Here is a 24,658-nt window from a genome sequence, read left to right as displayed (position 1 = left end):
TCTCCCTGGGGGCAGGTTCAGGACACAGAAACAGACCCAACTCTGGTTTCCCATTCGAAGAGAAAATTCAGCCCACAGCATTGGGGACAATCCTCGTGACCAGCTATTCCTGTTTGGACAACACAAGCGTGCTTCGGTGGTGAAAGACTCAACCTGCCAGTCTGTTGCACTCCTAAAGTGGATTGTACCTGTACCAGAGTGTCCAAACCTTCACCTTTTAGAGAACGGAGTCTGAATGACTAGAGGTTTTAACTCTAGTTGGTCATAGGGGTTGGGGGAAACAAGTCCGTATTTGTTCTGAACACGAGACACTATTGATCAGCAATCTAGACTTCTGATTTTACAATATTTCCACATATATGCTACATTCTCATAGTGCTTATTAATAGTTGGTGACAGAAGGTGGTGATCAGATATACACAATATTTTGAGGGCACTTCTGTAAAATTTCAAATGATACCTAAATTTCAATTATAACTTGGTCCCTAGCATTATCACCTTGTCCTGGCCCTTTCTTTTCATTCCCAATCAGATTGCTAATCAACCACTGTGCAGAAATGGAGGGTATGTGTTAGGTTTAAATGTCATGGCATTCAATGGGCACCTATGGTCTGACCGTTTAATTCTGGGGCGAAGGGTCATACTGCAATGGTGGCTTATGAACAGAAAACGTATGGCATCCAACTGGCACACAACAAATAGACTTTTAAAATTAAAATAACTAACTGTTGTGCTGAGGACTAAACCATTTGATATGGAATGTTGGTTGGCTGCAGGTCGCCTGGTATTCAAAAACTTCTTGAGCAGTCCTCTGGAACTATTTTCATTGTATAAAAGTTTTTATACATCAGAAAAAAGTTAATTTGCAAGTACTCAGCTCTAATTAGTATCACAAAACTGACACCCTCTAATAAATTTCCTTGTTGCTTTAAAAACAAAGTTTTGGCTTCAAAACTATCTACCAAACACTCCTAAAATTTTATATGCATTTGGAGATAGAGGAGCTCGGCTGTGGCATTCCTTAGTTGAACAGGCTGACAACATTTACTGCTTAGGCTCACCCATAAAAAGTAACCACTTTGGTAAGATACAGGCCATGAAATTATGTTCCAGTAAATGTCATGGAGGAGAGGAAGGAAGAAAACTGAGTAGAGGGTATATTCTGTCATAGTTGGTTGCTGTGCTTTGCCCAAATACTGATGCTTCTAATAATTAACCAGTCTTTTTGACTGTTTGTTATATATATTCGCACACAGTCTGCACTGAAATCAATGATTGAACTGATATCTTTTTTATCACACAATCCTTTTTGGAACTCATTTAGTTTAACATACTCCGAGCAATCTTTACTCTTCTGGGTCGCTTTTGGATTTTTTCCAATTTCAAGGATCCCAGAATGAAGAACATCATTATGCCGATCCTCTGAGCCAGTGACTACGTGGATTCTGGTAACGTTCATTGGCTTTAGGAAAACAATAGTGAAGTAGTCTCCAGTGGACGGTGATTTTCCCCAAAAGTACTCGTCACCATTACTGTAGGCTTTGCTGGGGTCATAGTTCTCAAACACTTTGAGACTTGTGTAGATCGTCGCTGGCGGGTTGTCAGGAATATCAAAGAAATCCTCTTCAAAGTCATCATCCTTTAACCTATTTTCTGTTCCTCTGAAAGAGGAATAATATCCAATGTGCTGAAATAGGGAAGGCTTAAAGCGGATGACATCTTTTTGGGTGAGAAGGCCTCGGAAATGAGTTAGTAACCAGTCACATGGCATCTCTTGGTAAAACATCAGGAGAAAATGGGCCAATCTTGGAAGGTCAGTCGAATGGTAAAGTTTTCCAATATAACCCAACTTGGAAAACTCCAAAGTCACCCAATAGGATCCCTCCTTTGAAGCAAGGACTTTCTTAATTGCAATTAAGAAAGAGCGGGCACATTGAACATCATCTTCCAGCATTAGGTAATAATCTGATAAATTTGCACAGAAATTGAGCAGGAAAGCATAGTCAACATTCTGTTTTGACCTGAAAGTCACACGATCAGCTGGGTCATTATAATTTCGTTTCAGGCCTTGTAGAGGTGGATAGTACAATTTGGGTGCATGAATAATGACCAAGTGACCCGAAATGATATGGTGAGCAAATTTTCTGGAAATGTCCTGAACCACTTGTGCATTCCAAACCATGTCAAAGTCTGCCAGGTGTACGACCACCACCATCTCTGTGAGCTCTTCATTAGTCGATTGTTCAAAAATGGATTTAAGTGTTTCAAGCAGGTAATTCCCTCGTTTTCGTTTCACAGAGGACAGTCCAACAGTAAGGTATTCTGTAAATAGTGGAGAGACAGAAACAAATCTATACAATTGCCAAAAATCTAAAAGTGTGCTCCAAACATTCCAAAGCAAATCACTCCAAATGACTTCCATTCCAATCAGCAACTGAAGATGGTGCAATCAAACTGGTTTTATGTTTAAAAAATTGGATCCATTCATATGATTCAGTGTGGATATTATATTACTTTTATATGACATAAAAGCTTATAATGGGATGTCTAGGTTAGCTAACCATTCATTGGCCTTCTAAGGGGAGAAATAGGGTATCTCCTACAACAGACCTTAGTGGGCAGGTTGATGTGATGTGGCCCATGGTTAAGGACTCTCAGCCCACAATCACACTTCAGGTTGATCCCCAGCTTCCACTTATGGAGCAGGTGAGCACATCATCCGCGCCATGCGCGGATTCGGTTGATTGCTATCCTCTGCCTTCAAGGGGCAGAATTTTACATCCCGCAGGCAGGGGCGTGCCCGACGCAATCGGGCGTAAAATAGCATGCGATATTTCGGTCGGTGAGAGTCTGCAGCGTGCCCGACAATTAAGAGACCTAGTAAAGCAATTAAAGTATCAATTAACAGGGATTTTTCGCTGCCCGTCCAACCTTACAGTTAGCAGGCGGGTGAATCAGCCAGGAGGCCTTTGCGTTTTTCAGGAAACCTCATCCACCGGCGGGGTGAGGTTTCCGTAATTAAATTTAAACTTCAGCGCTTGACCTCCTCCCGCCCCCATCCCAGCAGCGCTGAGCATTTCAGTACACGTTTCATGCTGGCTGACTGTTAATTGGCCAGCCCATGTGAAATCACGGTCAGCGGCCCAGTTCCCGGTCACTCCCGGGTCCACAGACCCAAAAATTCTACCCAAGGGAGCTTGAAGTCAGGTTCTTCTGCTGTTGGATCAGTGATGAGGTGCGGATTTGTTATGCTTCATGTGTCCCACAATCCCATCCATGTGGATGGTGGGTTGATAACAGCACCATCTGCAGGAAAATTAGCTGTTGTCTCCCAGAATGGCCGGTGCAATTTTAAACGCTTTTTTGGTGGGTTTTTTAAGTTTTCATGAAGGGAGCATGATGGCATCATAAGCAGGGAAATGTGGGGCAGGATAAGATGCCACTCAGTTGGAGTGGACTTAAGTGTCCCTGATACCCTTCTCTTGGTAGCATTTAGCTACTGGTCCACAATGTGTGTGTGATAGCTGCTAGACCATGAGGCAGATTTGTATTCCGCAGCAGGGTAAACAAGGGAAACCATTGTGTTGCAAAGTGTTCTGGCAGTGCTCCGCGTGACAGTCCACATTGTTTCTAGAACACATTCACCCTGGATATTAGTTGATATCTGGGTATCAGATAGATCTTCATTTGAACCTTTGTGCTTTTTAGTCATAGGATTTTCTCCCATGACTTGGACAACAATTGGTTTCCATCACCAGCAAAATGATACTTCACCAGCAGCAACAGACCGTTCAGTCTGAGCCGGTGCAGACGCAATGGGCCAAATGGCCGCCATCTGCACCAGAATGATTTTGTGAGAATTACACCAGTAAGAAATTTTGATAAAATCATCAGAATCCCCATAATTTATTCCAGGTTTATGACCTAAATGAAACTTTGCAATAATATATATTACACAGCAAGGATGGGAGCTGAATAAACTGTAGCCCTTGCATTTCTCTGAATTGATTCAAATCTAACCTGGTTTGGATGACAAATTGAGCCCTTGCCCCAGCTGCAAGGGTCTAAGTAAAACTAGTTTTGACATTCTTAATTGAGTTCATAACAGCACAGTATGAAGCAGCCCATAATTTCGCATATGTGAAGCTACTGGCAGTCTCACTGGCCTGTGAAGCAAAATAAAATGTCACACTGGTACAGGGGCTGATCTTTTAGGTTTAGTGCGGGGAAGAGGAAGCTTTACTCTGCACTTAGTCTCTACTACAGCTGCTATGAGACTGGTTGATACAAGAAATGGCTGCTTAATGACCTTGTAAAATTTTAAAAAGATAATTGAACAATAATTTATTTGAATATTAATAATTAGTTAATATTAATCGAATATCTTTTCCTAGCTTATTACTAAGTAAAGTTCTTAGCAGCCTGCCAGAGTTGACATGGGCAAAGAACAGCTGTCAGGATAGATTTCCATTATCTGACAATGTTTGGTGTATGGGATGATAAGCCAAAACGATGTTGCTTTTCCTAGCACTGAGCAGACATCCTTCATTTTGACAATTACAAAATTCAACCATAAAATTAAAAAAAAAAAGAATGTGTAAGTGACTAAAAGTTCCTCTGCTCAAGGGCAAAATTAATGTTTTGGCTCCAGGTTAAATGTAATACATGCAAAGAGATCCTGCGAAAAAGTTCACCAGACAAAGGGCAATAAACATCTGAAGAGTCAACTCTGCAAGTGCACAGGTGACAGAAGGATTTTTAGGTAATTTTTATCGTCAACGTGTAAAGAGATCCTGTTGATACCAATTTAGTCAATTGAACAGAACTTGGGGATGTCAAATCTCAACAAAATGTAATGTGCGTTGACATTTGAGTGCTATGTGAAACTGAATTCAACCTGTTTTTAATTCCAGGATAGAGAGTGTTACATCAGATTAGAAGGTCATCCATTCACCTCTATGATTTGTGTCTGAATCCAATACAATCGAGGATGCTCTGGTTTTCAGAACATTTTGGAGGGGGTAACAGCTATGTTCGAGATGGAAGCATAAACTGTGCTTGGTGAAAATGCTGGAATCCCTCATTTGGGTGAGCAAAATTCTTCACAAAAAGCAACATAAATGCATGGAAAACACCCTGTAATTCTAAACAAAAACAGAATTACCTGGAAAAACTCAGCAGGTCTGGCAGCATCGGCGGAGAAGAAAAGAGTTGACGTTTCGAGTCCTCATGACCCTTCAACAGAACGTTCTGCTGAAGGGTCATGAGGACTCGAAACGTCGACTCTTTTCTTCTCTGCCGATGCTGCCAGACCTGCTGAGTTTTTCCAGGTAATTCTGTTTTTGTTTTGGATTTCCAGCATCTGCAGTTTTTTGTTTTTAACCCTGTAATTCTAGTTAATTTGAAACTGTAGCTGTGTTTCAGACAGCAGCTTCTGCTTTAGGAAACTTTAGATCAAGAGGGGCTCTCATATATCAGTAAATTTAAATCCTTTCATTTTACAATTAACACATGAACAACTTCAAGAAAATGTTTTTCTCTTACTCTTTTTTAGTAAAGGATAACCTGCTAAATATTGATAGGTGACATTAATAGGTGCGGAAAAGTTGATCAGCTCCCTGAAGCTCTGCACATTCCTCTCTGAATACAGCTGTTGCACAGCTATTTCTTTTGCCAATCTCCTTTCTTCTTCTTCCTGAAAGACAATGTGAACAACCACAGATTGCACCTTGAGCAGGAAATTGGACAATTATCAAAGACGCGTGCATCAGTAATCTGTTTTACGGGTTGAGCTAGCAAACTTGACATTTCCACAGAGGAGAACACGTCACAAGTAGTAGTGGGGAGGCAGTGGTGTAGTGGTATTGTCACTGGACTAGTGATCCAGAGACCAGGGTAATGCTCTGGGGACCTGGGTTTGAATCTCCCCAGAGCAGATGGTGAAAAAAATCTGGAATTAAAAGTCTAATGATGAACAGTGTTGTAAAAACCCATCTAGTTCACTAATGCCGTCCTTACCTGGTCTGACCTACATGTGACTCCAGACCCCAGCAATGTGCTTGACTCTTAAATACCCTCTGAAATGACCTAGCAAGCCACTCAGTTCTCAAGGGCAATTAGGGATGGGGCAATAAATGCTGGCCTAGCCAATGGCGCCCCCATCCATGAAAAAATTTTAAAAATAGTGGGTGCTCAACATTGTCAAGTAAACCATCTCGTTCTTTACTGGAGAAATGTAGAAATAGTTGCTTTGTGCATAAAGACCATGTGCTGCAAGAATTCTCATGTTTTAATAAATTGATATGGTGAGATTCCCCCTTCACCCAGGTTTTGGGGGGGGGGGGGGGGGGAGGGAGGGGGGAGCGGTTCCATGTTTTCCAATCTACCCACGTAAAACAAAAACATGCATTTATAAAGTACCTCACATTTTGGAATTTTCAATTATGCCATCATGAGGGGGTGGGGGAGAGGAAAGGGTGGGCTTGGTGTAATTTATATTAAAATACAATTGTTGAGGTAAACTTAGCTCACAGTGGGTTAAATTTACAGGTTAGTGAGGCTGAGAGTGAAACAGCAGGCTTCAGACAGAGGACATTCCAAAGATCATTCACACCGATTCTAGTTGTGTTAATTCAATTGATTTATTCTCAGATTACCATGGCAACTGCACACATAAGATTACCTTTCCTTTGGTTATAATCATCAGAAAAAGGAGGGAAGAACCATTGTTCAGATTCAGTCTGGTTTAATGAAGGCTGTGGGAAGGGGCGGTCTGATAGCCGGGCTGGGTATTAAAATACAATAATGTGCTGAGTGAATATTCTGCCTGCTATTCTGGATAGTCTTGGTGTTTAGTACAGTCAGGAAAAGTGTTGAACGGGAAGTTTAAAGGAAGTCTGGAATTGCTATTTTGGTTCAGCCATGACTATGCTGCAAAATAAACCTCCTTGACTTGCCATCAAATTAATTGTAGCAGAGTGCTCATCAGTTCTGCCCATCAAAAAAGGGAGAAACACATAGGTGAAACTGTAGGTTCATGGGATCCTGTTCATATTGTTACATGCCCCAGGTTATGCTACATGCCCCAGGTTATGCTATCTCCTAGGTTGATATGGGCAGTGAGAGTTAACTTATTAAAAAAATTATTCATTCACAGGATGTGGGTGTCACTGGCTAGGTCAGCATTTTGCCCATCCTCAATTGCCCTCAAGGTGGTGGTGGTGAGCCGCTTTCTTGAACCCCTGCAGTCCATGTGGTGTAGGTACACAGTGCTGTTAGGGAGGGAGTTCCAGGATTTTGACCCAGCGACAATGTTCCAAGTCAGGATGGTGTGGGGCTTGGAGGGGAACTTGCAGGTGGTGGTGTTCCCATGCATCTGCTGCTCTTGTCCTTCTGGTCGTGGGTTTGGAAGATACTGTTGAAAGGGCCTTGGTGAGTTCCTAGAGTGCATTTTGTAGATGGTACACACTGTTACCACTGTGCTTTGGTGGTGGAGCAGGTGCCGATCAAGCGGGTTTGCCTTGTAGATGGTGGACAGGCTTTGGGGAGTCAGCAGGTGAGTTACTCTCCACAGAATTCCCAGCCTCTGACCTGCTCTTGTAGATACAGTACTAATATGGTTACCTTGGTTTATGGTCAATGGTAATCTCCAGTTGATAGTGAGGGATTCAGTGAAGGTAAGGCCATTGAATGTTAAACGGAGATGACTGGGTTTTCTCTTGTTGGAGATGGTCGTTGCCTGGCACTTGTGTGGCATGAGTGTTACTTGCCACTTATCAGCGCAAATTTGAAAGTTGCTACATATCTGGCAATGGCTGCTTCAGTATCCGAGTCGTCATGAATAGTGCTGAACATTGCACAATCAGCAAACATATCCACTTCTAATCTTATGATGGAGGGAAGGTCCTTGATGAAGCAGCTGAAGATGGTTGGGCCTAGGACCACTACCCTGAGGAACTCCTGCAGCGATGTCCTGCAGCTGAGATGATTGACCTCCAACAACCACAACCACCTTCGTTTGTGCTAGGTATGACTCCAACCATTTGAAGGTTTTCCCGATTCCCATTGACTTCAGTTTTGCTAGGGCTCCTTGATGCCACACTCAGTCGAATGCTGCCTTGATGTCAAGGACAGTTACTCTCACCTCGCCTCTGGAGTTCATCTCTTTTGTCCATGTTTGGTTCAAGGCTGTAATGAGGTCAGGGGCAGAGTGGTCCTGGCGGAACCCAAGCGGAGTGCCAGTGAGGAGGTTATTGCTGAGTAAGTGCTACTTAATAACGCTGTCGATGGCCCCTTCCACCACTTTGCTGATGATTGAGAGTAGACTGATGGGGCAGTAATTGGCCGGGTTGGATTTGTCGTGCTTTTTGTACACAAGACATACTTGGGCAATTTTCCACATTGCTGGGTAGATGTCAGTGTTGTAGCTGTACTGGAATAGCTTTGCTAGGGGCACGGCAAGTTCTGGAGCAAAAGTCTTCAGTACTATGATGCAACAGGCACAATGTCTGCTTATGGGATTAACCTGGGCCACTGAACATGTGAGAATACCTATGGCAGGCTCAATAAGGGGCTTGTTGCAAATATTACGTTCTAAACTGCTTCAGATCCAATGCACTATTTAGAAGTATAACATAGGCAAACATGGCAGCCAATGTATGAGCAGCATGGTCCCACAATCAGTATGTGAGAACAATGGCCAACTGATGTTTTTCCTTGGCAGCATGGATTGAATGAAAAACAATGCTATGGGTTTTTTGCATCCTCCTGACAAAGGAGATAGGGTTTTTGTTTGGCATCGCATCTTAAAGATGGCACCTCTGACAACATAGCACTGTCTCAGCAATGTACTGAATTGTCAGCCTCGGTTGTGCTCTGGCTCTGGAGTCCCATCAGAACTCATGAGCAAAAATTGATTCATGTTGAGACAGTATTGGAAGGTGTGGTCAGGTACTAGATAAATAAAGGTATACAAATGTCCTTCTTCTATAACGAACAGCATTAGTTCTTCTACTGAGCCATCAAAGGACTTGAGAGGTTCCCTTTAATAGCAAGGCTTAAGTTGAACAACTCCAATCATTGATCAGAAACATAACTAGACAACCATATAAATAGTCTGACTACAAAAGCAGGCCAGTGGCTGGGAATTCTGCAATGAGTAACTCACCGCCTGACTCCCCAAAGCCTGTCCACAAGTCAGATGTGATGGAATATTCCCCACTTGCCTGTATAGTGCAGCTCCAACACTCAAGGAGCTCGACACCATCCAGGATAAAGGAGCCCACTTGATTGGCACCCCATCCACCACCTTAAACATTCATTCCCTCCACCACTGGCGCACATTGGCAGCAGTGTGTGTCATCGACAAGATGCACTGCAACAACTCACCAAGGCTCCTTTGACAGCACCTTCCAAACCCACGACCACTACCTTCTAGAAGGACAAGGACAGCAGATACATGAGAACACCACCACTTGCAAGTTTCCTTCAAAGCCATTTACCATCCTGATTAGGAGTTATCTTGTCACTTCTTCACTGTTGCTAGGTCAAAATCTTGGAACCCCCTTCTTAACAGCACTGGTAAGAAGGGTAGCAGGGATAATCCAGGAAATTACAGGCCGGTGAACCTTACATCAGTGGTAGGGAAATTATTGGAGAAGATTATCCGTGACAGGATTTACTACCATTTGGAAGCAAATGGGGGTATCAGTGAGAGGCAGCATGGTTTTGTGAAGGGGAGGTCGTGTCTCACTAACTTGATCGAGTTTTTTGAGGAAGTGACAAAGATGATCGATGATGGAAGGGCAGTGGATGTTATCTACATGGATTTCAGTAAGGCCTTTGACAAGGTCCCTCATGGCAGACTGGTACAGAAGGTAAAGTCACACGGGATCAGAGGTGAGCTGGCAAGATGGATACAGAATTGGCTTGGTCATAGAAGACAGGGGGTAGCAGTAGAAGGGTGCTTTTCTGAATGGAGAGCTGTGACTAGTGGAATTCCACAGGGATCAGTGCTGGGACCTTTGCTGTTTGTAGTATACATAAATGATTTGGAGGAAAATGTAACTGGGCTAATTAGTAAGTTTGCAGACGACACTAAGGTTGGAGGAGTTGCAGATAGTGAAGAGGATTGTCAAAGGATACAACGGGATATAGATCGGTTGGATACTTGGGCGGAGAAACGGCAGATGGAGTTTAATCCGGACAAATGCGAGGTAATGCATTTTGGAAGGTCTAATACAGGTAGGAATTATACAGTAAATGGCAGAACCCTTCAGTGCATCGACGGGCAGAGGGATCTGGGTGTACAGGTCCACAGGTCACTGAAAGTGGCAACGCAGGTGGATAAGGTAGTCAGGAAGGCATATGGCATGCTTGCCTTCATTGGCAGGGGTATTGAGTATAAAAGCTGGGAAGTCATGTGCATCTGTATAGAACCTTGATTAGGCCACACTTGGAATATTGCGTGCAATTCTGGTCACCACATTACCAGAAGGATATGGAGGCGTTGGAGAGGGTGCAGAGGAGGTTTACCAGGATGCTGCCTGGTCTGGAGGTTATTAGCTATGAGGAGAGGTTTGAGAAACTCGGATTGTTCTCACTAGAGCGACGGAGACTGAGGGGCAACTTGATAGAAGTTTACAAAATTATGAGTGGCATGGACAGAGTAGTTAGTCAGAAGCTTTTTCCCAGGGTAGAAGAGTCAATTACTAGGGGACATAGATTTAAGGTGTAGAGGAGATGTGCGGGGCAAGTTTTTTACGCAGAGGGTAGTGAGTGTCTGGAATTTGCTGCCAGAGGAGGTGGTGAAAGCAGGTACGATAGTGATGTTTAAGAGGCAGCTTGACAAATACATGAATAGGATGGGAATAGAGGGATATGGACCCCGGAAGTGCAAAATGTTTTAGTTGACGGGCAATATGATCGGCGCAGGCTTGGAGGGCCGAAGGGCCTGTTCCTGTGCTGTACTTTTCTTTGTTCTTTGTTCTTGTTTTTTGTGCGTGTACCTACACCACATGGACTGCAGCAGTACAAGAAAGTGACTTACCACCCCTTCTCAAGGGCAATTATGGATGGGCAACAAATGCAAAGCTCACATCCCATGAAAGAATATTTTTAAAATAGGCTATTTGGCGATTTTGGTAAAAAAACAGTCTCTCAGAGCTTTGCCCTTACATTCCGTTTGGCTTCAGCAGTTTAGATTACTGTTACAGGGAGAGTCTCCTCCACCAGAGGGAGCAGGTTCACAAAGAACAGCAGCAATTCCTGAACAATATTTGAATTTTGTCCTGTACCTCAGTGTCAATAACAAGAGGACATGGAATAAATATCTGAACTGTCCTGCAGGCTTGTTTTTGGCTCTGCCACCAGTTTTCAAGGTGATGACTCTTCTAAAGTATTTTATTGACTGTGAAGTACTTTAAGATTTGCCCGAGGCTGTGAAAGGCACTATTACAAAGGGAATTCAGTTGATGAGGGGTTGGCAGCTTGGAATCCAGGTAAATTCAGAGAAATCCCTGCCAATGGATTTTTTTTTTTGCACAGAGCTCCATTATCTCCAGGCCACAGCAAGCTGTTAGGCACCAGTTTAGCTTGTGTCTACTCTCCTAAAGGCTCAGATCATTGCCATATTAAAGGGTACATACATCAGAGTGGAAGATAAAGCTAATGTAATAGAGCAAGAAATACTTAGAATAAATGTGTAATAAATGTGCAAGTGTGCCAATTAACAGTCTGGTTAATATTTTCCTCTGAAAATAGAAGCTTTGCTTGCCACCTGTTTGAGTCTTGGCAGTCTATTATATGCCACACGCATTACTTAAAACCATAAGAATTAATTCAATGGAAAGTGAAATTTGGTAAAAATTTGCCTATATTGATAATTTGCTTTCATTACAAATCAAGCAAAGGTAATTGCCTGTATTCCTGGCCCCTTGTGGGTTATAGGAATTTTCTTATTTAGGTTATGACAATATAGCATATTTGGACATGGGAGCCAGTACAACTAAAGACATCAGCTTGTTACCTCCTGGGTCAACAACAACAACGTATATTTATATAGTACCTTTAACCTAATGAAACATCCCAAGGTGCTTCACAGGAGCATTATAAAACAAAAGAACGACACCAAACCACGTAAGGAGATATTAGGTTAGATGAACAAAAGCTTGATCAAGAGGTAGGTTTTAAGAATCGTCTTAAAGAAGAAAAGTGCGATAGAGAGAGGCAGAGAAGTGTAAGGAGGGAATTCCAGAGGTTGGGGCTTAGACAACTGAAGGTGTGGCCATCAACTGTGGAGCGATTAAAATCAGGAATACTCAGGAGGCCAGAATTAAATGAGTGGCTTGAGCATATTAGAGAGATAGAGAGGGATGAAGCCATGGAATAATTTGTAAACAAGAATGTGAGTTCTAAAATCCAGACATTTTGCTTGGCCAGCATCCAATGTTGGTCAGCGAGCACAGAGGTGATGGGGGAATGAGACTTGCTGCGAGTTAAGACAAGGCAGCACATTTTGGATGACCTCAAGTTTACTGGGGGTAGAATGTGGGAGACCAGCTAAAGGTCTGTTGAACTAGTCTAGTCTAGAGGTTGTGAAGGCATGAACAAGGGTTTTCAGCAGATGAGATGAGACAGGCTGAAGCTGGGCAATGTTACGCAGGTGGAAATGGGTGGTCTTAGCGATGGCACAAAAATGAACTCAAGCTCATCTCAGGATTAAATATTACACTAAGGTTGTGAACACACTGGTTTAATCTCAGACTGTTGCCAGGGAGAGGAAAGGAGACATTAGCTAGGGAACGGAGTTTGGAGCAGGGACCAGAAACAATGGTTTCAGTCTTCCCGACATTTAATTGGAGGAAACCTGATCAGCTTCATTTATTTTTGTGTTTCTCCCGACAAATATTTTCATGACATTTTGTGTATGTGAGGTATTAAAAGACAACTACCCACAACATCTCTGGGTCAAAGTAAGGTTGCATTTCAAACATCCTCTCCTTTCACAAGAATTAGCTGATGTCAACTCCTTTAAATGTTACAATAGTCACCCGAGCCATTATTTCATTTTGATTATGTCCCATAGTTTTAAATTTGCTCTTATGAATGTTCAAGTTACTTTTTGACAAAGTGCCAGATACTAAACAGAGTCTGGAAGAGAATAAATAGGATCTTGACTTTCTGCTATGTAAGTTTTTTAATTTAAACCATTGCTGTCTCACGGAAATCATTGACTAGCTACGAGTGTGGCTACAGCAAATATGCTTTAGTCACAAGCACTATTTTTTTTAGGAGAAACTGCTTTATCAACACTCCCATAAAGAAGTAAATATATTTCACAAGTGTATATCAACAAACATCTACTATTCAGTAACCAAGAAAGTAAAGCATCACAGTGATAAAAATAAATACTCGCATACCCTGCTATTTCTCCTATCATTTTATCAACAAATGCACCAAGGTTAAGGCACATCTACAACCTCAATGTAGCTCTGAGTATTGAGATCACAAGCTCAACTATAGGTGTCTATAACACATTTTTATTTACTGATCAGAAATACAGGTCACCATGTGACAACTAGCAAATGCATTTGGACAAAGCTTTGGGTTCCATATTTCCATAAAATACAAGTGTTCAACTGGCTTGTTGGTCTTGATATTAGTCAAATGCTCAGGATCATTGGGATACTGCTCTGAGATAGGACTATGGAGCTGATCCACATTATTACACAAGGCATTCATTCCAGAAAGAAAACATGTAGGCAAATAGTGTTAAACTCATTATCAGTGCGGGATTGGGTGAAGTAATTATTTCCCTATTAACGGAGAATGTTTACAAAACTACAAAGAGAGTTACATATAAGTTGAACTTTGCCATATTTATAATGTCTGCTAGAAATAAGTGGCTTTCACGGAAAGGTGCACAGGGCGTTCCATGTTTTGTGCTGGAGAGAACTTGTTTTAGTGACACCACATATGAATGACAAATGTATTCAGAATGTTCTTTTGTATCGTGAATGGTTTCAAACTCTCTTGTGCCCCTTTGAGGACAGAGCTGACTGTACCCTTCTCACTAGCATTAGAATTAAATATTTCAGTTAGAATGCACACGTCAACAGGAAGGTTTCTTAGGTTTGGTGTCAGTAGATCTGTATCAAGCTGGCTGCACACTTAAGACTTGTTGTCCAGGAGGGTGTCTGTTGTTAAATTGAATACCATTTGAAAAATTCCCTCTTTCACTTGCGAAAGTGGTAACTCAGTCACTCCTAGCATAAAACCATCAAGATTATCAAAAGAAACTGGTGCAAAAGTAGGCTCCATTAACATTCTGCCACCTAGAATACTTACCAGTGCACTCCCTTCTTCATCCTTCATACAGAGGTACATGAAAAGACAAAGAAACAGGAAGGAGCCAACTGTAGTCACTGATCGTTTCCAGTAGCATCTCATTGCAGCAGGATCTTTCCAAGTTGATCATGAGTCAGGGCTGTTTTCAGTCTCACTCTGAAAAACACACAGAAGAAACTCTCATCACATTGTCGCTTGGTAATACAGAACTTGAGTATTGCTGAAAAAAAAGTCCACTTGCCAACCAATCAGCACTCTCTTCTCATGTGGTATAAATTGTTGTTCCCTTTGAGATTTGATATTCTTGTGATTCTGCCCTGATGAGTGCAAGATGAAAAGTTTTGACAGCATGTCTCTAATTTCAGCAATACTCTAGTCAAATTGGAGGTTTGAGTCTTCAGGTAAAGCAGTGGTTGCATTGTTTTGCAAGGAGATTACAGTATTTCACAGAGTCCAGTACATGGGATAACAGGCAGGGACAGCATCAGACTTGTGATGGGCCCCATGCTTAAATAGCCTGCAAACATTTACTGCTGACATATACATAAGATGATTGACAGATTGGGTAAGATACCAGGGGCTGCCAAACCCAAGGAATCTTTCCACTCCTTTCAAGAGTAGTATGGAGAGAGAAAAGGAAGAATTAGTTTTTCAAAAAAAAAAGAAAATTAGGGTCTGGAAAGTCTCCATGACATTGCATGCATCTAAAGCTGAAAAGGTCTCCAACACTCAGTTAATTGAAAACAGCATTTATTTAATCCTGGTCAAAATCTTGGAAATCTCTTCCTAACAGCACTGTGGGTGCACCTATACCAGATGGACTGCAGCAGTTCAAGAAGGAGGCTCATCGCCACTTTTTCCAAGAGCAATTAGGGATGGGCAATAAATGCTGGCCTAGCCAGCAACACCCACATCCTATGAAAGAATAAATAACAAAATATCTCAATAGTTGCCACTAACTGCATTGGCATTTTTTGTGTGTCTCACCTTGTACTGATTATGGAGTGGCACGAGCATTGATGTGAGAACAGGAGACCCATTTGCATTGTGGCTGCAGAAAGTAATGGCCCAGAGATAACGGAATGGATGCAAACCATCCGCAGGTAAATGGCTTAACTGCTTCATGTCATCTCTTTCAAAATTACTAAGGGGTAAAATAATCTGAATAGGCCAGTCAGTCTCTTGTCCCAGTGCCACTCTCCTTTCTGTGCCTTTTTTGAAAAGGATCAAATCAAGCTAGTTTACTCCCAAGATACAAGTAGCTTTCAAGACAAATCTGTGATGCTTTTTAAAAAAGTAGCTTAACAGCTGCACCATTTTGTACTGATTTGCTTTTTCAAAATGTGACAATTATTAAGATAATGTTGTAATAATGGGCCCTAGTTTATAAATGAAAATTCAATCTTTTAACTTGTAACTATCACAAATTCTTTGTAAAGGGATGTGACAGCCTGATTCAATGTTGAGCATATCAAAGATTCTTTGAACCAGAAACCTTTCTACACTGGAACCCTATTTAATGCAATTGTGCCTGACATAATTTCCATTCTATTCTCTTCTATTTTAAGCTAGATGATTGATAGTATGGGCAGGTGTAACTGCAGGGGCTGGTATCTCTAACGTATTCGGTGCACTTGTCGCCAACCTACAGAGGAGAGAATATCTACCTAGCTCGCTCATTCTACCTTCTTCACTCGGAAGGCTGGTGACAGGTACACTTCATACATTCCAGTCTATACACAGATGAATTGTGTGAACTCCCCTGAAGTTACAACTTTCCTTACAGTATTGTGCCCACAGTGTATACTCCGCAACATAATCAGCCCATGGTTTGACTCTATTCTTGTGCTAGTTCAATGGCTTCTCATTAGTCATTCTTCTTGTCCCAATTAATATGTCAGTATATGTCTGCAACACAATAACTCAAACACCTCCAGTTTAATTGCATCAGGATCTACACTATATTTGGAGCAAATATTAACCAAGAAACTGCTTTCAAACTTTCGAAACTTTCCATTATAGAAAGTTTCCCGATATTAGAGTTTGTTTCAACCAACAGGGACTGGGATTTGTGCAATTATTCCTCAAGATTGGTGGAGGAGTGAGACCATCAGCTGGAAGGACGGGAATTAAGCTTCTTTCCACTCTGACAGTCGCAGCTATTAGTATTGCAAAGCCAGGAACCAAAACAAAAATTCATTATCCTACAGATGCACAAACCTCTGACTTAAACACCCAGCTTCAAGTTATTAAAAGCAGATTTTGTAGTGTTTGGATGGGCTACAGCTTTGCCTAATGAGTTTTGTTTTCGAATGACATCAGGGCTTCCATACCAAACTTTTTTTGAGCCTGTGATACCTAAAATTAAGTAAAAATCATTAACCCTGAAATTCCAAAATGATAAATGAACTATCCAATGACCTATTGGCTCAGTGGTAGCGCTGTCACCTCTGAGTCAGAACTTTGTTGGCTACCACATTTTCCTGTCTCTGCTTCAAAAGTACTTAATTAACTGCATAGAGCTTCACCATTTCTTTCAAGCCAGCTCTGAAGTGCAGTCCTTTGACACTGCAGGCGTTGGAGAAACAATTTTGATGCCACATTTAGTGTTCAGTGGAGAACACGGGAAAAATCAGACAGCACATTATTTCAGCTCCTGATCATGTTTCAACGACCTTTGCTAGGAAACGTCTATGTGCATGCACACGGGGGTAGAAACTGGATAGGACTTGGGAAAGGTAGAATGCTAAAAATATTTTAACCAGACAAAGCAATATTGAATTGGAATAATTTAACCATCAAATGTCATTGATCTGTATTTGTTATCTTCTTGCATTGTTTTATCAATAATACTTTACAATTCAATTCAAGTTCATTTAATTGTCCATACTAAAATTCATTTCGGGTATATTTGTTAATAGAATCCAAGCCGATTGGTAAAACCAAAACCCAAGACAGAGCTTTTCTTTACTGAGTGTTTATTGACTTTGTTCAGTCTCACAGCTCTTCGTTCTTCCCTGTGTCCCAGTTGTCCCCATTTATATCTTTTGAGTACTAATTTACCTAATTAACCAAATAGTCAATTTGATAAATGCCAATTAAACCAATTGATAGCCCCTAAGGGGCACTATAACTAAGAGTAAAATTTAAAAGGAACTGTAAAAACTTAAATCAAAATTGGCTTTGAGGGCCGATGAAGTACTCTAGCTCCCATGGTGCCCTCTGGTCGTGAAAGTCTCCTATTTATATGTGCTCAAAGTGCTTAATTCACCTTAACAATACAATTAACATAGCTCATTCATTTTAAAACCATATAAATAAAAAGAAGGAAAATGACTCTCACAGGAGATCTAACTTAAATTAAAAATATATATTTTAAAAACTATTCTAAAGCATTAAAATAATCAGTCAATGAGTCCCATCATGAGTACATATTCTCATCCATTCATCAAACTCCTGTTAAAAGCTCTTACAGAGAAGGGCACAAATGAGTTTAAGAATGTAGCCTTTTCCCTGCATGGCATCTAGAAATAATAATGCAACAAGGGGTGATTCTCATTGTTCATGACACTCTTCACTTTCATCAATATTCTTTGAGAGCAGATTTTCTCAAGAAAGATCTGCTCATCAAATACCCTTTCTGCCTGGTCCAATAATCTCTGTACCCTTAAAATTCATTAATTTCATTAAAGAGACATTCTCAGTGCAACCTCAACAAAAGTGTGAGGGTTTGGTGAGCTGAGGGAATCTTAAATCTCTATCTGAAAATCTAATATTGTTTGTATTTAACATTTAATCGCAAGTGCTGTTTAAATTCTAAGTCTTATCCAGGGGCCTAAGCAGGGAGATAGAAGCTATCCATTGGCAGTAGCTGAATAGTTAATTGAGGAGCTGGCTGGAACTGTTTTTTCCCCCTGTACCTGGGCTCAGTCCCATTATTTTAGAACATATATATTCAGACATTGTCAGTGCGACCTCAACAGAGTCTGAGAGTTTGGTGAGCTGAGGGAGTTCAGTGAGGAGGGGAAGGCAGATACTCCTTTGCTTTTTCACCCTGCAGGAATTAGTCCTTGTCCCAATACAGGGGAAGAAGCTAGCTGTCTAGTGAATACTTGGCAAGTTGCCGGTAAGTGGTCAAGGTCTACTCTATTCCTAAAGTTTAAACAGTACAGGAATTTGTGGTATGATTAATAGATATATAAAAGAAAATAATTGAATAAAGTAATTAATTAAAGCACATAAGGATAATGATGATGTGTCATGGCTGCATCATGTGGGAGCTCCTGGATGCTAGCATGATCCAGGGCAAACATGTCTGCAGTAAGCGTTTGAGGCTTGAGGAGCTTCAGCTCAGAGTCATTGAGCTGGAGGCCAAGCTGCAGGCACTGCAACACAACAGTGGGGGAGCAGGGGGAGTTACCTGGATGCTTTGTACCAGGAGGCGGTGACACCACTTACGATAGGGTCTTCTGATTTGGAAGGTGGCCAGGGACAGAAGGATGTGACTGCAGGTGAGGCAGGTAAGGGGACCCAGAGGGCTGGAATGCAGGAGTGTCAGCCTTTGCAATTGTCCATAACAGGCTCGAGGTTCTTTCAGCTTGTTTGGATGGGAGTTGGGGTTGCAGGGTGGATGATCTAACTGGCCACGGCACTGTGATTTGGGGAGCCATTCAAGTGGGGGTAGCAAAAAGGAGTGTAGCAGTGATAGGGGCAGTATAGTAAGAGGGACTGACACTGTTCTCTGTAGCAAAGAGCGAGAGTCCAGATGGCTATGTTGCCTGCATGCTGCCAGGGTTCAGGACATTTGCTCAGGGCTGGAGAGGAACTTACAATGGGAGATGCAGGATCCAGTTGTCGTGGTCCATGTAGGTACCAATGACATAGGCAGGACGAGGAAGGAGGTTCTGCATAATCAGTATGAGGAGTTAGGCACCAAATTAAGGTCCTCAAAAATAATAAACCCTGGATTATTACCTGAGCCACATGCAAATTGGCATAGGGCAAAGAAGATTAGAAAAATGAATACATGGCTCAAAGACTGGTATGAGAGAAGTGGATCCCGGTTCATGGGGCAATCACACCAGTACTGGGGAAAGTGGGAGCTGTACTGTTGGGATGGTCTATGTCTGAACCTTGCTGGGGCTGGTGTTCTAGAGAGCTGCATAACTAGGGAAGTAGAGAGGGCTTTAAGCTAAATAGTGTGGGCAAGGGATCAAATTTGGGAAGATGTGTAAACCAAAGAGTAGGGACAAGGCAAGAAAGAAATGTATTAATAAGGGAACAGAACGTGACAGGAAGGGACCGAATGTACAAATCTAAGAGTAAACCAGCAGATAAGGCTAGAGGTTACAAAAATAATGAAAAAGGGTAAAACTAAAGGCTCTGTATCTAAACACACGCAGCATTTGAAAAAGAAACAGATGAATTGATAATGCAAATAGAAATAAATAAGTATGATCTGATAGGTATTACAGAGACATGACTATAGGATGACATAGATTGGGACCTGAATGTTGAAGGATACATGACATTTAGGAGGCACAGGAAGTTAGGAAAAGTGGAGGGGTGGCTCGGTTAATGAATGATGGTAATGGCATATTAGAGTAAGATGACCTAAGTTTAGGAAACCAGGATGTAGAAGTAGTTTAGATTGAGATGAGAAATGATAAAGGCAAGAAGTCATCTTGGTCAACAGGCCTCCTAATTGTAACTACATGGTAGCTCAAAAAGGAAGAGATAATGGGAGCTTGTCAGAAAGGTACGTCAATATTGATGGGGATTTTAATCTATATATAGGCCGGAAAAATCAGGTGGGCAAGGGTAGTGTAGATGAGGAGTTCATAGAATGTTTTCAGGATAGTTTCTTAACAGCACATTCTGGAGTCAACCAGAGAGCAGGCTGTACTAGGCCTGGTATTGAGCAACGAGATTGGATTAATTGACAACCTCAGTGAAGGCACCCCTAGGTGGCAGCGATCAAAATATGATTGAATTTTACATTCAGTTTGAGGGGGGAGAAGAGTGGGTCAAAGACTAGTATTTTAAACGTAAATAAGGGCAATTATGAGAGCATGAAAGCAGAGCTAGGTAAAATGAACTGGCAACTTAGGTTAAGGGATAGGCTAATAGAGATGCAGTGGAAGACTTTTAAAGGGATATTTCAGAATAGACAGATTAGATACATTCCAACGGGAAAGAAAAACTCCAAGGGAGGATCTATCCGTGGTTAGCGAAGAAAGTTAAAGACAGTATCAGACTTAAAGAAAATGCATGTAATTGCGCAAAGACAGGTGGCAGGTCAGAAAATTTGGACAGAATATAAAGAACAGCAAAGAATGGCAAAAAGATTAAAAAGGAAGGAAAGATTAGAGTATGAGAGGAAGCTAGCTAGAAATATAAAGACAGATAATAAGAGTTTCTACAGGCTAAATTTGCTTATGACACAGATAGCTAGGAAAGTAAGCTGTGAAGAGGACATAAGGAGGCTACAAAGTGACATAGTTTAAGTGAGTGGGAAAAGATCTGGCAAATGGGGTATAATGTGGGCAAATGTGAAATTGTCCATTTTGGCTGGAAGAATAAAAAAACATTTATCCAAATGGTGAGAGATTGCAGAGCTCTTAGTCTGAGGGGGATCTGGATACCCTAGTGTATGAATCACAAAAGGTTAATATGCAGGTACAGCAAGTAATTAGGAAATCGAATAGAATGTTATTGTTTATTGTGAGGGGAATTGATTACAAAAGTAGAGAGGTTATGCTTCTGTTATACAGGGCACTGGTGAGACCACATCTGAAGTACTGTATTGGTCTGCTTATCTAACGAAAGGTGTAACTGCCTTAGAAGCAATTCAGAGAAGGTTTACTAGACTAATACCATGAATGGGTGTCTTATGAGGAAAGGTTGGACAGGTTAGGCTTGTATCCACTGGAATTTGGAAGAGTAAGAGGTGACTTAATTGAAATCTTTAAGATCCTGAGGGGTCGTGACAGAGTGGATGTGGAGAGAATGTTTCCTCTTGTGGGAGAATCTAGAACTAGGGATCACGGTTTAAAAACAACAGGTCGCCCATTTAAGACCGAGGGTCATGAATCCTTGGAACGTTCTTCCTCAAAAGGCAGTGAAAGCAGAGTCTTTGCATATTTTTAAGGCAGAGCTAGATAGATTCTTGATAAGCAAGGGGTGAAAGGTTTTTTGGAGTAGGCAGGAATGTGGAGTGGAGGTTACAATCGGATCAGCCATGACCTTATTGAATGGCAGGACAGGCTCAAGTGCCTACTCCTACTCTTAATTTGTATGTTCATATGTATGTTCAAGTTTACCTTCCTAAGGCAACAGTACCAGGAGATATTCAAAAAGGACAGCATTCTCAGCTACAGCTGTACAGATGAGTTTCATGATTGCAGGGTCTACTTGAAAGGATTTTAATTTTGAGGGAGCATAATCGTGTATGACCCTTGGCCACCACATCTGTACACTGTTCCCTCCAATTCAACTTATCTACTTTGACACCTAGATACTTGCAGTCTGTAACTATTTCAATGCACATATCATAAATTTTCATGGGAACAATATCATTAACTTTTTTTCTAAAAGTCTATAACCAGTCCATTTGTATTGTCTTCATTCAGTTTAAGGGAATTGTCATCGCATTATTTTGCGAACTACGCCGTCAAGTTCCTATAGTTTACTTTGTTATTCCTTGCAAGCCCTACAAATACCATATCATCCGCATACTTCAGGATCATTACGTCGTCATGCTCTAATCGACAATCATTTGCAAAGAGGATGAAAAGTAAAGGCGACAGGACACAAGCCTGAGGAGACCCTGTATTCACTAACATGGGCTCCAAGTAAATTCCAGAGATTAATGCCTGTTGGGTCCTGTTGTGCAGGAAATCACTGACTGAATGTAGGAGTGTAAGATCGACATGATGGTTTTTTTGATTTTTCAATAAGCTTGAATGGTTGCATGGTTTTAAAAGCTGAAGAGAAATCAATAAAATGTAGTGCAAGCATAGTTGCCTAATCAATCGGTGTCCTGTTGGATGAGATGGACCAAGGTCAGAACAGTGTCGTCCACTGACTTCGGAGGCTGATACAGCCAAGCTGTAACTGATCAATAAGTGGAACAAGAGGATCTAAAAGATGCTTTGACACAATGCGTTCAAAACACTTCACAGCTATTGATGTAAATGCAACCGGTTGGTAATCCTTCAGCTCAGCAGGCTAAGACTTCTTAGCAATCAGGATGATGATGGCTAATTTCCAACAGCAAGGAATAGTATATGTCAAACAATTTCTGAAAGACCAGAGAGAATGGATCTGCCAACTGATGAGCACATTCCTTAAGAATTTTTCTGATGATCTGATCTGGACCGCATGCCTTCCATGGATTTGCGTGCTTGAATTGCTTCTCTACCTCCCATTTGTTGACAGTAACATGAGATCCTTCTAATTCATGAAGTGAAGCCTCCTGCGGAATCACATGTTCCTTAAATTCATCATTTTCAAACTGGCTAAAAAATCTGTTCAATTCATTCGCAACATCACAAGGATTATCTGGAGACTAAAATGGGTCATTTCTCTTTTTTGATGTGAAGCCCAGCATTTTATGCAAACACTTCCATGCATCCCAGGGATTATTTGTCCAGAAGCAGTTATGCGGCCTGTCTCTAGGCATCTCTTTTGCCTTGTGAGTTTCCTTTCTCACCTTGATTTTTAGTTTGTCCTACACTCTCTTGTATTTTGTGAATGGAATGAATATGACTCAATAGGAATTTTTATATAATTGAAAATATAATTTTCAGCAATTGGAAGAATTTATAAATGCTCAGAATGGCAGAGCAAGATGCAGTATTTTGGTAATATTGTTCTAAGAATTTTCTGGCATTGTTACAATCTAGCCAGCTGCAATATAGGTAATCAATATTTCTTTAAGTATATAATTAGAGAACAGATTAAAACCAATTGTACAGCTGGTGTGAAAAGGAGAGAATAATAACCTCCACAATTTGCTCATCCCATCTAATTGAAAAAAACACTCTCCAATCTCCCATGGTGTTACTCTTAGCAAGGCTGTCATAGTATGATGGAGCAGCATTTAACCTAGTTTGTTCCTTTAAGGCCAGTTTAGTCACTCCCTGTGGGGAAAAACAAATGTGTACCATGTCTATGAAACAGACACAGCCATTGCAGACGCAACCTTCTGGTTACCTGTTAACTTTATGGCTGAAAAAATATCTCATAAATGAATCATTCACATGTGACATCAGCATTTGAACGTGGCCTGCAACATAGAGATAAACTGAAGGACCCTGCTGGGCACAAGAAAAACCCAGTTTCGATCAACATAATACTGAATTGCACAATTTTATCCAGGGACCGTAGAGCTCTGAAATGTTATTGTTCCATCAAACAAAACCAACAGCAAAAATAGAAGTCTAAATGAGTTTACCTGGAGTGTAGTTTGTTCAAACCTGTAAGATCTGCACCTATGAATTGGTTGAAACCACGCAGCTTGCACAAAGGTCACTTCCCTTTTAAATAATGCACAGTATTTTGTGACTTAATAGAGGTTATCTTTAAACTCAGGTTAGTGTGCCTGCTGATATGCTGCAGCTCAGAGCTGCAAAAGCTGCTCAATAGGATATTGATGCTTCGAACGACCCTGCCACAAAACTCTTCAAATAGACAAGCTCACTCAATCATAAAACCAGATACAGGAATAATTCTCCAATAACTTCTGTATGTTTCCTTCCATTAACTTTCAAAGTACATATTGCCATCTTTGTGTATAAGGTAAAATGATCTCATTGCAACAATAAAAGTTTTCTTTTTCTATTATAAATCAGTGCAGTATGTTCAACCAATATAGCCACATTTTTCAAACTGGAGACCTTTAAAACCTTGGGAGACATATTCCAGTCTCAGCACCAGAGGGCCTAAAACTGGACAAATCACTTCCATTAATGCAATGGCTCTCCTGTGCCTGCAGCAGGCACGGTGCCATGGATATGATGTACATTAGATACAAAATATCTTCGTGCATAGAAGGGAAAACAAGGAAATGGATTAAACTGTATATCAGAATCAGAAAACAAAAACAAAGAACGCCATGGCCTTGACCTCTGCTGATAAAACAATTTATAGTGCGCTTTTATTGGTCCAATTTCTGATGTTTTCCACATTGATGAGGAAAGTGCACAGCTAAAGGACAGGGAAGTTCCTATTCAGAGCGAAGGTCAATCATTCTCTCAGGCTGATCTTCATAGGTGGGCAGCAGTGGCTTGGAAACACCATCAGCTCCCCA

General features: G+C 41.2%; 1 protein-coding gene across 3 annotated transcripts in view; it reads right to left on the bottom strand.

The window, feature by feature from the left end:
- Nucleotides 1-291: 291 nt before the first annotated feature.
- LOC144674803 (alpha-1,3-mannosyl-glycoprotein 4-beta-N-acetylglucosaminyltransferase C-like) overlaps nt 292-24,658 on the bottom strand; it is a 145,729-nt gene continuing 121,362 nt past the window's right edge. For all 3 annotated transcript variants that reach the window (XM_078536000.1, XM_078536001.1, XM_078535999.1), the window contains 3 exons: nt 14,347-14,502; nt 5,545-5,695; nt 292-2,322 (listed from right to left, as the gene is read on the bottom strand). In XM_078536000.1, the coding sequence (XP_078392126.1) occupies nt 1,166-2,322; nt 5,545-5,695; nt 14,347-14,448 (1,410 nt within the window). In that variant the 5' untranslated portion in view covers nt 14,449-14,502 and the 3' untranslated portion in view covers nt 292-1,165. The remainder of the gene's footprint in view (nt 2,323-5,544; nt 5,696-14,346; nt 14,503-24,658) is intronic.

This window comes from Cetorhinus maximus, unplaced genomic scaffold (assembly GCF_964194155.1).
Source record: "Cetorhinus maximus unplaced genomic scaffold, sCetMax3.hap1.1 HAP1_SCAFFOLD_817, whole genome shotgun sequence".
Taxonomy (NCBI): domain Eukaryota; kingdom Metazoa; phylum Chordata; class Chondrichthyes; order Lamniformes; family Cetorhinidae; genus Cetorhinus; species Cetorhinus maximus.
This window is presented reverse-complemented; position numbering and strand designations above follow the sequence as displayed.